This window comes from Miscanthus floridulus, chromosome 9 (assembly GCF_019320115.1).
Source record: "Miscanthus floridulus cultivar M001 chromosome 9, ASM1932011v1, whole genome shotgun sequence".
Lineage (NCBI taxonomy): Eukaryota > Viridiplantae > Streptophyta > Magnoliopsida > Poales > Poaceae > Miscanthus > Miscanthus floridulus.
Genome location: NC_089588.1, coordinates 25,704,890 through 25,719,539, shown reverse-complemented (window position 1 = coordinate 25,719,539; position 14,650 = coordinate 25,704,890). Strand labels below are relative to the sequence as shown.

General features: G+C 44.7%; 1 protein-coding gene across 1 annotated transcript; it reads right to left on the bottom strand.

Moving 5' to 3' along the window:
* Window positions 1-1,198: 1,198 nt before the first annotated feature.
* LOC136479509 (putative disease resistance protein RGA1) lies at window positions 1,199-8,965 on the bottom strand. Its single transcript, XM_066477355.1, has 7 exons — window positions 8,784-8,965; window positions 7,437-8,507; window positions 2,189-4,307; window positions 1,955-2,072; window positions 1,667-1,846; window positions 1,425-1,515; window positions 1,199-1,288 (listed from the first exon to the last, which is right to left on the bottom strand). Exons 2-7 carry the CDS (start codon window positions 8,484-8,486, stop codon window positions 1,199-1,201), a joined length of 3,648 nt encoding a protein of 1,215 aa, XP_066333452.1. The 5' UTR covers window positions 8,487-8,507; window positions 8,784-8,965.
* Between the last annotated feature and the right edge of the window lie 5,685 nt (window positions 8,966-14,650).

Genomic DNA, 14,650 nt, shown 5'->3' with positions numbered 1-14,650 from the left:
TTTCATTAAACATTTGCACCGGTTGTAAGACTTGAGGCCATTGAGTGCCCCAATATTGAGTTTTAGTTTTCAAATTTTTTGAAATTCATACTTTTTGAAATTTTTCAATTGCCTTGGACGGAGAAACGACCCAAACCAAAGTTGTAGTACTCAAAATTTCGAAAACTTTCCAATTCAATGTTTTTTAATTTAAACTTTTTAGGCTCTCAATTATGTATTACAATATTCACTAAAGTGGATACAATATAAATGTATCTGCTACATAGACACGAGTGACTTTGAGGCATAGTGGTCGTGAGTTTGAGCTCTCTCAGTCACACGCACGTGTTAGGCACGAAAAATCATGTGACTTGTCACTTCCGTCAACACATGCTAGGATGTAGTAGTGCCTCCTGTTTAGCGGGCTCCATCAACACCGCTAGGAAGTATGATTCCAAAGCGTTAGAATATCTAGTGTTCTAATTTTGTGGAAAAAGCATTGAAATTGAAGATTTCGGTACAAACTCTAGGGTTCAAATTAGAGGTTGGATGCCTCAAGCTACCAAATGTTATTCAAACACCTTGACTGGAAGACTAGAGGATCTCGGATTACCTTTCTCTACTGTACCAGCACAGCACGTGACGTGAAGAAGGGCGGGCGCTGGCTTTATGAACAAGGCGTATTACAAGTTGTTAATTCCATTACTTAGTCGTTAATGTATTAGTTGTGTTGGACCCACGGGCAGTGGGAGGAGAGGGTAAATAAACAGATATACTTGTGACCCTGTGAACTCTGTAAAAGACAAGACTATTCTGAATCGGAACAGAAAAGGGATCAGGTTCTCGTCCCTATATCGCTATCTCGTTCTTTCTGTGTGCGCTCCATCACCGACGTACGATCGGCGGCGGCAACGGGGACTATCGCTTTCTCACTATATGAACAAGGCAATGTCCCTGTAGCATGCAGCTCCGTGCTCACTCGGTGCCGGCATGCGATGTGCTTGTTGTACACTCGGTACGTAGGTGTGTATATATATAGACTCTAGACGTAGGAGTATGTATGGTGGCAGAGGCCTTTCTGTCAGCGCCTCCTGGATCAGATGAGGAAAGGGGTGCAACCACGAAAAACATCTGTTTCGTCAGGGGCCAGGGCTCACATTTTATTTGCCGTAGCGGAAAGGGGTGCAACCATGAGTTGGTTGGCGTTGGTTACACGGACTCAATCCTTGGACCTTTGCCACCAGAGAACAGAGATCACTCGATCAACCAGCAGGGTTGCTAGTTGTGTATGGTCGTGCGTCTCACCACCCTGAGAATAGTGCACGAAAACAGAGTCAGCATATTTTGTTATTTATTATTATATGGTGTGTCTGTTACCAGGACGCTGTTTGTAGTTGCAATCTCTGCGGCGAGCAGATGTCCAAATTAAAGCCCATGAATTTAACCGAAGCAAGTGTTGTGCCGCACAACTGAAATAGCTCAGTTCCAGGTCTAGCAAAACGTAAACGGGACAGATCAATTGGAATAGAGGAAATCCTGTTATTTATGCACAATCAGTTGACAACACAAGGTGACAAATGACTCTGTTCTCAGGCGTGATTCGTTGAACAAAGTGTCAAAGGTTCAAAAGCTGCTTCAAAGCGTTGCTTGTACAAGTACTGAGCATCGAAATGCATGTTCACATTACGCTCTTGGTCTACCCTTTTGTTGCTGCGGTGCAGTCAATCCATTGATCCCCCAATGAGTACATGCGAACCCTTGTGCTTCAGTCCATTGGTTCGAAGGTGCCGCTACCTTTGCGGCTTCACTGCAGTGCAGGCACGCTCGTCCACGCAGCCAGAATGTCAAGTGATCATAGGCCTGCCACCTTCAGGGGGATAGCCCAAATATGTTATACTACTCCAAGAAGAAATTAATGAAATAGGAGATATTGTCAGGATGGAGGCAAGCAGTTATATCGTGTAGGCAAATTTACCGGAAGCGTAGGCAGAGGGGCAGGCGTTTGTCCGCACATGTGCGTCCTTCTACTAGCCACTCTTCTTCATCAATGGGACATGTTTCAAAATATCGAAACCTCCTGCGGTGCATGCGTGCTGCAGAAGATATACAGATTGGAATTGACACGATGGAAACAATAAAGCAGACCAAGCGAAACACAATATCCGAAAATAAATATATATCGGATGAAGCACCTTTAGTGTTAATTTACCTTGAGCAATAGCAGAGCGGCTGATATTTGTCTCAAAGCGGAAAGGATCCCTTGTGTACAGAACATACCACTTCCATGGACTGCCATAGGCTTTGACTTGCTGGATGTGGCTGAACTTGTGCCACTCAGGACCAGATTTCCCTGCTGCTAAGGATGTGAGCAGCGACAAGGAACAATATAGCAGTAAATGCCTTGGGTTGACATCCTGTAGATACCTGGGGACTGTTCCCATGGCATCATCCTTCAGATTGAGTCTCTGTAGTGCTGGCATGCCCTCCAATACCATCAACTTTGGGCAGTCTTGGATGGTGAGCTTCTGCAGTTTCGGTAGATTACTGATCCTCTCCAGGTCAGTGTTCCTAGACACCTTGAGGTGGACAACAGAAGTGAAGTTCTCCAAAGAGCTTAGATGCTTGACATCACATATGTATATTTCCTTCAAAGCCTTTGCGTGGAAGCCAAGCCCAGGTGGCACACGCCTCAACTTGCACATTTTGAGTGTAAACTCCTCCAAGAGTGGCATGGCTTTCACTTGTTCCTCCCACACCCATTCCTCCCATTCCACCATTCCCACAAAACGCAGCTCCTGCAATCTGGGAAACGCAACCCCCACATGATTGCTTGGTTGTAGGAATTCAAGCCCAACACGCTTGATCGCTGGAGCCTTTCTAATCTGTAGCAGCTCCAAGCAGGGGAGCTGACTCAAGCCACTAGGAAGCTCTGTGCAGCAGGCCAAGTCGTCCATCATTAGAATCCTCGTGCTCCCAAGCGGCATAATTGCTGCTGCTGGCATCATCCATCTTGGGAGCCGCTCACCAAAATACCCTTCAATGTTAAGGTTTTCTAAGCCAAGCGGAGGGCAGAGCTCATCAAAAACCTCCTCGATTTGTCTCTTGGCTTTCTCAGAGATCCCATCTTCCTCTTTTACCAACAGGCCATCATCTCCAAGTCTACTGGTGCAACCCAGTGAGAGAAACCTTAGGCGCTTCTTCCCACCAAGTTTGGCCTGTATAGCAGATGAGGAAGAAGCTACATTCTCCAAGAAACAGATATGAAGATCTGTTAGCTGGCAGAGAGGCCCCAGTTCCCCCAAACTACAGTGATCACAGTCCATGTGGGCTGGAAATCCATATAATTTCCTCAAAGAAGTTAGGCCACTAAATTCCCTTGGTATAACACTTACATTTTTCCGGTCAAGTCTGAGAAACCTCAAGTCTTGTAGCAATCCAATGCTACTAGGAAGATTAGCCAAACTCTGACATCCAGAAAGGCTAATGTACTGCAAGAATTTCAACTTGCCTATGTCTTCTGGTAACTTGGATGTATTACAGTTTTGTATTGACAAACACCTCAAATGTTTCAGCTGATACAAAGATTCGGCTATTGCATCAATATTTACACTGTCCAAATGTAGTGTTCGAAGACTTGAAAGAGAAACAAATGAATCACCTAGCTTAATCTTTAAATTACCAACTAAAATTAGTGTTCTCAGTGATGTCTGTGTTTGGAGAGAACACCAATCCAAATCATGTTCTGATCCTTTGCTTTTGAGAGATAATCTAAAAACCTTTTGCGATTTAAGTTTGTCAATACCAATTTTACTGTTGTGAGCTATGAGTGCTTCATCTCCCAACATGTTATGAGCAAATGACCAAACAACATCATGCATGTTGCAAACCGCTTGATCAACATACTTCATATCTGGCTCAATAAGGTTCCGCTGTATTAACTGATCATAGTATTCCCTTCCTATTTCTTCTAGGTCACGTAAAGTTCCATGAACAAATCCTTCACTAATCCACATGCCAACAATGTCATGAACAGAAAACAATGTGCCCCTAGGAAGGAGGGAACATTGCAAAAAGCAAGGCTTCAAACAAGGCTGCAGATCTTCATAGCTAAGATATACCGCATAATTTAGCTCTTTAGGCATTTGTGATACTGACCATAGAGAATCATCTAAGACATTTTGCCAGTCGGTTCGTCTTATCCTTTTCTGACGCAGGAGACCTCCCATTACTTTGACCCCAAGAGGTAAACCATCACATTTTTCAACAAGTCTCATTCCAATATCCTTTAGTATTTCAACCTGGGGCTCATCATTTACGTCTGTAACAACCTGCAAGAATTTTAGGCTAATTAGACAAACAATAATTTATTGTGCAGTGTCGTGATATCCTGTCAATGCAAAACACATCAAGAAAGAAACCTGTGCGGTCTCTAGCACATAATTTTTGGTCAGCCTTTTTTATATTATACTTTATGCATGTGCAACTAAGTAAAAAGAAAGAAAAAAGGCACGAATGTTGCTTCGGAGACAATAGCAACAAAGTATTCTCTAGCAATGTTCATGATGAATTTCTACTTCTTTGCTCCTATCACCTTTGGAAGTATGGCCTTTCCTAATCTTTAGCAAAATCAGCACTATTATTCAGCTAATACAACATTGTGTGCATTGTAGCTGCCACTGCATCAATTCTGAACCCACTGGAATGATTCACTACCAATCAATATAAATTCTGTATAATATAGCTACAGTGCTCAAGAAAACATAACTCAATAAATATGGAAAAATATTCATTACATGGGGCGCATTAAGGTATGGCCAAGCAAAAATATTAGAAAGAATTATTTCAATTACAAGTGACAGCATGTAATCTCCCAGTGCATGACTATACAAATAAACAGTTGAAAGCAGTAATAGTCTCCTACCAACAAAGGCGGTTGGATTAGTTTCAAATTTTGTTCCAAAAATAATTAGTATTCTAAGTGGTTCTAGTTCTATTCGTAGTTTCTGGGCCCACTCTTCAGTAAATTTCACCCAATAGGCACATCCAGTTTAGTACAAAGAGTTTTGCGTTGGTATATGTGGGTTCTTTGCTATAGCACGCTTCCACCCGGTTCACGTTGAAAAATCAATATTAAAAATGCTGTTGTAGACAATTTTATATGCGATGCCTTCTCACGTATACTTCCAGTCATATGATAATTGGTATAGTGGAGAATAATATATTTTTATAGAGTAAATTATAGCCATGGCCCCTAAACTACTACATCTTCTATCATATCACTAAATATAAAATTGCACATTTAGATCCTTAAACTATTTAAGTACCCCGGTTCTGTATGGCTGCGCAGCCACGGCGGCTACGCGGCCACGACGGTTGCTCACATTTGTGCAGCATTGACAGCGAGATGAAGTCATGTAGCATTTCTAATGTGGAAGAAGATATTTTTAAAAAAATAGTCCCTGATGAAATTTGTTAATATTTGTGCAATTTATGTATCTGGGTGATTTTGTATATAACCCCCGCTAATATTTTATTTTCAAGCAAGCGAGTCTTTTCTCTGCACGCGGGCCTGAATCCATACCCGTTTGTACGAATATGAGGCCCAAACAAAGTTTAAAGACCGGAATGACATACTTTTTATGTTTGGTGACCAGGATGACACAACTCACAAGTTGGAGGACCAACCATGGAGTTTACTCATCAAAATATTATTTCTAGCCTTAGAATATGTACCACGATGTCATCCACATCCAAACAGACCTAGACCTTTTCCATTCCTCAACATGGCAAGCCATGGTGGAACATTATCTGTGTGTTTGGATGCAAGGACAAGCAGGACCGGATGAGATGGCTCCAGGATGAGTGGTGTTTGTTTGGGAGGCCACAAGGGGCGAGGACATCTCAAATGGGAATATTCCCGTGAGATGCAGGTTGCCCAGTCCCCTGATATTTGACGTACGGGGGTCGCCCAAGGTGGGACGAGCCCGCTTGCTGGCGAGGAAGAAAAGGAGAGGAGGTGCACGTAGGGGCGGTCGACCAAGTAGAGGAGCGTCGGGGGCCCACCGTTGCGCAAGCATGGGGGGCCACTGCCACGCGTGACCTCGAGGGGCCGCCACCATGTCCGAGATATGAGGAGCCTCCGCACGTGAGCTTGGGAGGCTGCCGCCATGCAACCTCTCAAGAGCCACTGCGTGCAAGCTCGGGGGGAGGGGGGGGCATGAAACAGGAGGTGTGGGGCATGGGCGCCGATCTGACCAGGAGGATGCGTAGGGCGTCGCGCTGCGATCCCTTTGGGCAGCTACGGTTGGGGAAAGAGAGAGGAGAGAAGGAAGAAAAAGAAAGAATAAAAACTGCCAAATGGGCCCCACATGTCAATAGCGGATCCCACTTTTTATGTCTAAGACCAAACAGAAAACGGGGTTGATCCCATCCCTCCCCAACCAGAAAAGAAATAGGGTCGCCGCATCCCACAAACCAGAGACAAGACCATCCCACCCCACCTTATCTCCCAACCAAATGTTATCTATATGTCTCATAATATCTCTACTAGTGGATCCTACCCATGGGAACCACACATATATGTTGGTCTTTGGCCCACCGTCTCGATTCCCCCTCCCTCCCTCTCTCTCTCTCTCTTTCTCTCTTCTCGCTCTGATATTGTGCAGCAGCCCAATATGTGTGACATACATACCCTCGCGTTGGACTACTGGTCAATACCAAACCACAAATGGATCAATTGTGGCCTGCCACATAAGGATGTATAGTGTGTTAGGGCACATTTAGAACTGGATGATAGCACGTGACAAGTCTGGGGATCTTGATGATATTCTAGTATAAGTGTGGGGGGCATGAAAGTAGCATTATAAGAGCTTGGGACTTACATTACATCCAAAGACAATTTCGCTAACCTCACAGTCCATGCATTTTGAGAGTCTAGGGACCCAGATGGCATCACACAGAATAAGTTCGAAGTCCGTTTTTTTATTTTACTCTAAAAAGCATAGTGCTAAACAGACTTATTATGGTTGCCTTAGTTTGTGAATTGAATTTAGTTGCTAATTCGCCATGTGGTATTGCCTACGTTACAGCTCATGACAGATCCAATCGAACCTACAGATCTCAAGTTCTTTTAAAAAAGGAGGAAGTGCAATACAATGTCCAAATTTTAATTGCTTTAACAAAAAATTGTGAATACCTGCCCTATGTGGAGTCTGCATGACTGCATCTGCAGGATATTACAATACTAACATATGGAAGTATGACATTTTGTTTCTTTATAATATATTTTGAAGGTCACCACCGTAGAACTAGATGTCGAAACAAATAAGAAAAATAGAAGTAGCCAGGACAGGGAATCTAGTTCCCACTACTAAGATAGAAGCAAAACAAAAGTGATGCAGCTAGAAAACAAAATGCATAATTAAAGAAAAGTAATTAATGTATGGATTAACTTGTACCTGCTTCTTGAGCAGCAACCATGCATCTTCAAGCCCAAGTTTGTCAATACGATGGTAGGGCTCCTCAGCCTTCATCTGACGTGCCACTATGTCATGCCTTGTGGTGACCAGCACACGGCTACCTTGAGCTAGCATGGCGTTGACAAAGGGAGTTCTAAGCACACCTTCCCATATATTGTAGTCCCAGACATCATCCATTATTAATAAGGTTTTGTGTCCCTTCAAAGCTTCTATTAGAGTCTGTTCCAGTGCCACCTTTGAAATTCCACAAGCATGGTGGTTTCCACCAGCTTCCACAATAACTCTCCTTAGCATTTCAGTATTGTTGAAGTCTTGGTTGACACTCAACCATATTTTCTTCGTGAACTCATGTTTTATGACTTCACTGTTGAAGATCTTTTGAGCAAGGGTGGTTTTACCAATCCCACCAATTCCCACAATGGAGAAAATGATTATTTTGTTGGATTTGTCGTCGTCAGTTGGATATTTCTTTGTCAGCATCTCTACTAGATTTGTTGTGTCCTCTTCGATCTTCTCACCAACCAAACCAGATTCGTCAAGCCCCCCTGACGTCTCACGGGTACCAGAAGGATATGATACCACGTTTCTTCCACTGTCCTCATAAGTACCAAGGTTCATGAAGTTGAATGATGCACCACGTGCCTTGATGTCATCAAGCTTCTTGTTAAGGTTCTTGATGCGGCTTCCAATGTTGTGGGCATGTAGGGGATTCCGTATGCAGAAGACCAACGGGTTGAAGCATCCGGCATCATGCCTTTGGCCTCGCTCCATGGCCTTGAGCTGGCACATGTCGAGGATGTCAGTGGCATCATACATAGCATTCCTTAGCTCTATCCCCCATGCTTGGACACTCTGGTCTGTGATGTTCCTCCTATCAGCATCAGCAAGGATGTTTTTCAGATCCCGAAGCTTGATGTCCATGTTATCAATCTCACCGGACACTCCAAGCAACATATGCACCTCATCTGCCACCATCTGCATGAGCATGTTTTGGATGTAGGACGCCAAAGCATCTAGGACACCGGCCATGATTGAGAACTTCGGTTTTTGCTGTAACAAAATGAGAACAGATATTAATTTCAACAAGGCATTTTAATTTTATACATCAAAGATTCAATCATCTGCCATCTATTATTGCAGCCATCGCGGCACTACTACTAACTTCTCGTTCATTCATACAACTACATGACAGTGGCAACTATATGCGAAGATCTAGCTACGCATAAGCAGCTGCAGAAACGTAAGTACTACATCACAGTTGGCACTATATGCGCAGATCTAGCTACGCATAAGGAGCTGAAGAAATGTAACGGTTAAGGAACGAACCAGAGGTTGACGAGCTGAGCAATGGCCAGAAGCGGTGAGGCGGTGCCACTGTTGTTCGTTCTTGGTCGTGGAACAGGATCTATTGGTTAATGGTTAGACAGGCATCGGCATGGACATCGTCGACCTAGCCCACCTCATATTACTGCTGGATTGCGGCACGCCAGTGAGTGAAGAAATGAGGAGTAGCGAGATGGATTTAGGTTCCGATGTGAGGTTGTTGCCTGCAAGAATCGCAGTAGCTGCTTGGTGGCTTGTGTTGGGTGTATGAGCTAGGAAAGAAATGTTGATGATTCAGGGAAGGTGGTGACTGGAGTAGGTTGTGGTAATAACACTGCAAGGTGGGCAGGAAAGTGCGTGACAGCTTCGACGGATTTGCGGACTGCGTCCTAGTTTATTAATTCCACAGCAGGGCCTTCGATGCTAGAGTAGCTCTGAGCCACCACGTGAAACGGCGGCCAATGCATTTGTGTGCAGGAGCGCGGGGGTACCGCAAGATGCTTTCTCATCGCACGAGATGACAAACAAAGACCAACAATGCAACTTGGCAGTGACCGGCTCGCATGCCTCTTGTACTACTTGTAACTGTAATCAATGACAAAGGTAATGGGGTTTTTGGTACGTTACAATACAACGCTGGAGATGGCTCCTCGTATTGTATGGGTAAAGATTCCTCTTTGGAGCCCCAATAGCTAGGAAACAACGACTCGCTTCCTTCCATTGTGAGCCCCAATGTGTTTACCCATGACAATTAACAAAGCTAGGCCACATTCTCTGCACCTCTAACTCGGGTCTAACACGTAATTAAAGCTAAAGATGGGTTCACCGCGCCAATGTTGATGTGTTAGTATATATTGCAAGTTGGAAGTTAACAGTTTGATCGCCATTTGCATGTCTGGATGCACCAGCTGGTAGATGCCATGGTGCTCTACACTAGCCTGCACCTGGCTCGAATGGCTGGTAGCTTCACCTGTGACTGCTTCCGGTGCAGATACCATGCCAGTGAGGACACCGGGTTGCGTTAACAAATGAACATTAGGGTGCCAAGTGTATTATATTGTCAGGCTGCGCTGACACTAGGACATGACACGCGGTTAGGTAAGTCCAGCCCATGAGCCGAACTATTCTACTTTCTCGCGCAGGCTGGCAATCGTAGGTGTAGTGCAGATCGATCAGATAGATTCAGATTCATGACCAGCCGGTGATGACAGAAAATTCAGTCGAGAGTGACCAATACTCACTAGTTAGCCACCGGAAACAACCAATGGAGGGCACATGGCCTTTCAAAGCTAAACGGGGACTACCTGTGGAGATACAAGATGATGTGCTAGCTAGCGCTGCCGGGTTTCGATGACGATGTACTACAACGGAAAAACAAAGCAAACTCCCAGCTCATGCAAGGAGGTCCCAAACTTGTTCCACTGTTTTCCTACAAATAATGAATTTATGAGATTTCATTTAGTCCTGTCATTACAAAAAAGAAAGAACAAAATTAGGTCTCTCAGAACATCTCATGCGTGTCCTCATAAGAAGTCAGCTTCGTTCAAATACCATCAAAGTGGTGGATTCGCCACACTACCTTTATGAAACACTTGTCACCTGCTGAAATGCCATTTCTGTGTTTTGGTTGTCATTTAAAAAAAAAGTTGACATGAAATTCCCATTTTATCCCTAGTATGAAATCACAATCTTCTCACTGTTGTCCATGGTTCGTCCTTGCATCATGCCGCTACTGACTCCTGCGTCAACCATGGCATTATCAGCAGCCTCGCTAGCTCTGCCGGAGCCCTATATATGCCCCTTCGTCCCTAGCCCTGATGGTTGTTCGGGTGAAGGTCGATGGCAGCGCTCACTGCTACACTCCCTCGGCAGCGGCGGCCTCCACCATCCCATATCGGGTTACCAGTCCTTGCTGTGGCACCACGATATGCCTGGTAAATGCCACCCTAGCTCTCATTCACACTACCTCAATGGCGATCACATCTCGCCAATGACAGTCCTCCTCTGTTCTTGCAAAGCATAGATCTTTGTTGGTTTCAAAGAGCAATACGAAGTACACCCTCCGCTCCATATTATAAGGCGTTTTGGCTTTTCTGTAGGCGTAGCTTTTGCCATGTACTTCGACATATAATATGTCTCGATATATATTAAAAACAATGTATCTATGAAATTAAAGCCAAAACATCATATAATTTAGAACGGTGGGAGTAGTATTGTAGGCTGCAGGGTTTGTGTGACTAGATATATGTACAGCCCACACGAAAGCCAGACCATAGAATTATAACCTCCAATTTATACATTAAAGTCTTAGCGAATTTTACTAAAATTTGTTGGAGACGGCTCATTATGATTATCTCTACTTCTTTGTTTTATGTAGATTCATGTGAATAGATATATATGTGGGGCCCACATCATGAATTCAGAACTACACTACTACAATAAAACTTAACTGAGGCATTTAGCAAAAGGACTCAGAGGCGGGCGGGCCTATTGCCCACCTCCGTTATTCAGTGGCTGGGCAGCCGGCCCAGCAACTGTCTCATTTAATCATTAACGGAGGAGGGCAACCTAATGCGCCCGCCTCGGTTAATGTCAATTAACCGAGGCGGTTGCCCTAACACAACCGCCCACTAGTAGAGAAATGGGTTGTAGTCCCGGTTGGGAACTGGCTTTAGTCCTAGTTTCCCAACCGGGACTAAAGGTCCTGGCCTTTAGTCCCGGGTCACATAACCGGGACTAAAGGTCCATCCTCAGGAGAAAAATAAACGAAATTGTAGGGAGACCTCTCTTGCGATGTGTGGGATTCGAACCCATGACCTCTTTTCTCGCGCATAAACTCCTTACCAATTCAGCTGTACACCACATGTGACAGGGTCCTGGACACTCTCCTTTTTAATTGACCTGTGGGGTACCTTTAGTCCCGGGTGGGAGACCTTTAATCCGGGTTGGTGACACCAACCAGGACTAAAAGGTCACCCTTTAGTCCCGGTTGGTATTACCAGCCGGGACTAAAGGTTGAAGGACCTTTAGTCCGGGTTGGTAACACCAACCCGGACTAAAGGTGGCCTGTTGCGAAAACGTGCTAGGATAGGGGCCTTTAGTCCCTGTTGGTAGCTCCAATCGGGACTAATTCTTCGTTTACTCCCGGACGCAAAAAATACCGAGACTAAAGCCCAAAATCGAAGCGGATGAAAGGTTATTTCTCTACTAGTGGCCATGGTTAATCGACAGTAACCAAGGCGCCGCCTCCAAAAAATGGTGGCCCAGCAAGCAAACCATCTCGACCTGACACTCATAGAAACATCATATAATTCGAGTTATCCACAGCCGTCTCTCATTCCCTCACCCGCCGCCACACAGCACTCTCTCTCCTCTCTCGGCTCAGTCCTCACGAGAGAGGAGGCGCTCGTCTCTCTCGCGTCTCTCGCACATGCATGGCCCGCTCTCTCCCTCTCGTCTCTCTCGTGCATGCATGGCCCGCTCATGATTTTAAAATGAATATTTAGAACCCTAAATGACTTCAGATAAAAAAGTCATCAACTACAAAGTTGTTGTTCTGATCGAGATCTACAAATTTGATGCTGGTGGTTTTGCCATCCAAGGTCGTTTGACAAATTTGAATTTGAAATCGTCTAAACTTTAGCCATACTGTTGGGACATCAAACGATTTCAAATGAAAAAGTCATCGAGATCTACAACTTTGGTTTTGGTTGATTTTCCATCCGAGGTTATTTGCAAAATTTGAATTTCAAAATTTTTGAACTTCAGATAGAAATTTAAGACCCTAAATGATTTCTAATGAAAAAGTTGTCAATTATAAAGTTGTAGATCATAGCAGGATCTGTAACTTTCCTATTGATCATTTTTCATCTGAGGTTGTTTGTATAATTCGAAAAAATTGAATTTTAAAATATAAGAGCTTCAAACAGATTTCTGGGACCCTAAACAATTTCAAATAAAAAAATCATGAACTACAAAGTTGTAGATCTCATCGAGATCTACAACTTTAATATAAAGTTTGTTTTCATCCGATTTTTTTGTAAAAGTTATGAATTTTATTGTGACGTAGCATAACTAATCATCTCCGGTTCGTATTACGAACCGTTGGTGAAATAATTTTCACCACTGGTTGGTACCACAAACCGGCGGTACAAATGGGTCAACCATCACTACTGGTTGGTAACACAAACCAGCTGTAGTGATAGGTTTATCACCACCGGTTCGTGTTCCCAAATTTTCACCAACTGTTCATAACACGAACCGGCGATGAAAATTATTTCACCAATGCTTTGTCATACGAACCGGCGGTGAAAGTGGCGTCGGTGATTACCCGTTATGTAGTACTGTGGAGATGCTCGTCTCTCTCCGGCATCGGCGCGGCACACGGCGCACAGCTCCCGTCCTCCGACAGTGGCCACCACCGACGCGGATTTGGCAACCAGCAGCGGCATGGGTGTGGATCCGACCACCAGCGGCGCACGGCGTTCCCATAAGTGGGCTCAGCGTTGGGCCTGAGAGTGGGCCCGGTGTCGAGCCTGGATTCTTTGTTTTTTTTATTGATTTACCGAGGCAGGCGTTATAAGACGCCCGCCTCCGTTAACTGATTAACTGAGGCGGGCAAGGCAACCGCCTTCATTATTCATGGATTAACCGTGATCTTTCGACGGAGGCGGTTATCTTTGCCCGCCTTCGAAAATAAAAAACACACGTCTCCATTAAGTTTACTGTAGTAGTGCTAGATATTTGGCACTGCTCCATAAATTCCACCGTAGAGCAGCTCCACAAAAACCTAGAGTTTGTGGAGCACTCCTTTAGGTGCTCGTACAGCTCCAACCTTTTTCCTCGATTTCCCTTGCAATTTATTTCCACATTGGAGCCTCATTAGCAAGCAAACTAAGTCAACACAAAAGCAAGTTGAATTAAGTTATAACAATAATTTGATCGCACATCTGGTTGTCTAGATGTATGCACCTGGTCCAGATACCATGTGACTGCATCGCTTGCAGATACCATGCCAGTAAGGACCTCGGGTTTGCTTTGACAGATGAACATTAATTAGGGTGCCAATGCAAGAGTATTATTCTACTTCTCGCCAGGCTGGTACGGGTAGGTGAAAGTCAGATCGATCAGAAATTCACGGAAGCAGTGAGGTGTTACCAGCAGTAGCACTGGGTCAAGGTTAGATAGGAATTGGCTTGGTGGTAGTCATATATACAGACAACGCAGGTACCTGGCCCATATCTCTGATAGTAGCCCCCATACGACTTAATGGTAAGCTAGCATGTAGCCTTGAGTCCTTGGGACGTCGCAGCCTCCCCTTGTAAGTTCTGCGTACCGTGAGTACATAGTGAGCATCTTCGGGTGCCGAAGTATTGAGCAGCACAATTAGATATTTCCAAGTATTGGGGAGCCAGTATGTTGCCGTTCGAGTACCAAGAGCATTTCTCGGGTAGCGAGAATCTTTTTCAAGCATCGAGTGCGGCGGTGGTACACCGTACATCAAGGGACGTTGCCCCCTGGCAGCTGTAAGTGCTTGACTTGGGTGGTACACCCCATATCGGGAAACATAGTTTCCTGGGTGTATCCCTCGGGATGTTGTTAACGCCGCGTTCGGGTGATGTTCCTGATAACTGGAAGCGTAGCGACATCGTGGATGCCGTGTTAGGGTAGAAATATCGCTGTACTCGAGAAGTTGGTTCCCGACGTAATCCGGCGTGTAAATAGTGGTTGCGCATCATTAAGTCCTAGTCGTAAATAATAATGAGAATGGGGTGGGTACTTCTCACTTGGTGGTTCGGCGGCTAATTGGCATCACCCATCAAGACCACACATTGGCACCGCAAGAACCTAACCACAAGTGAGGGTAGCTC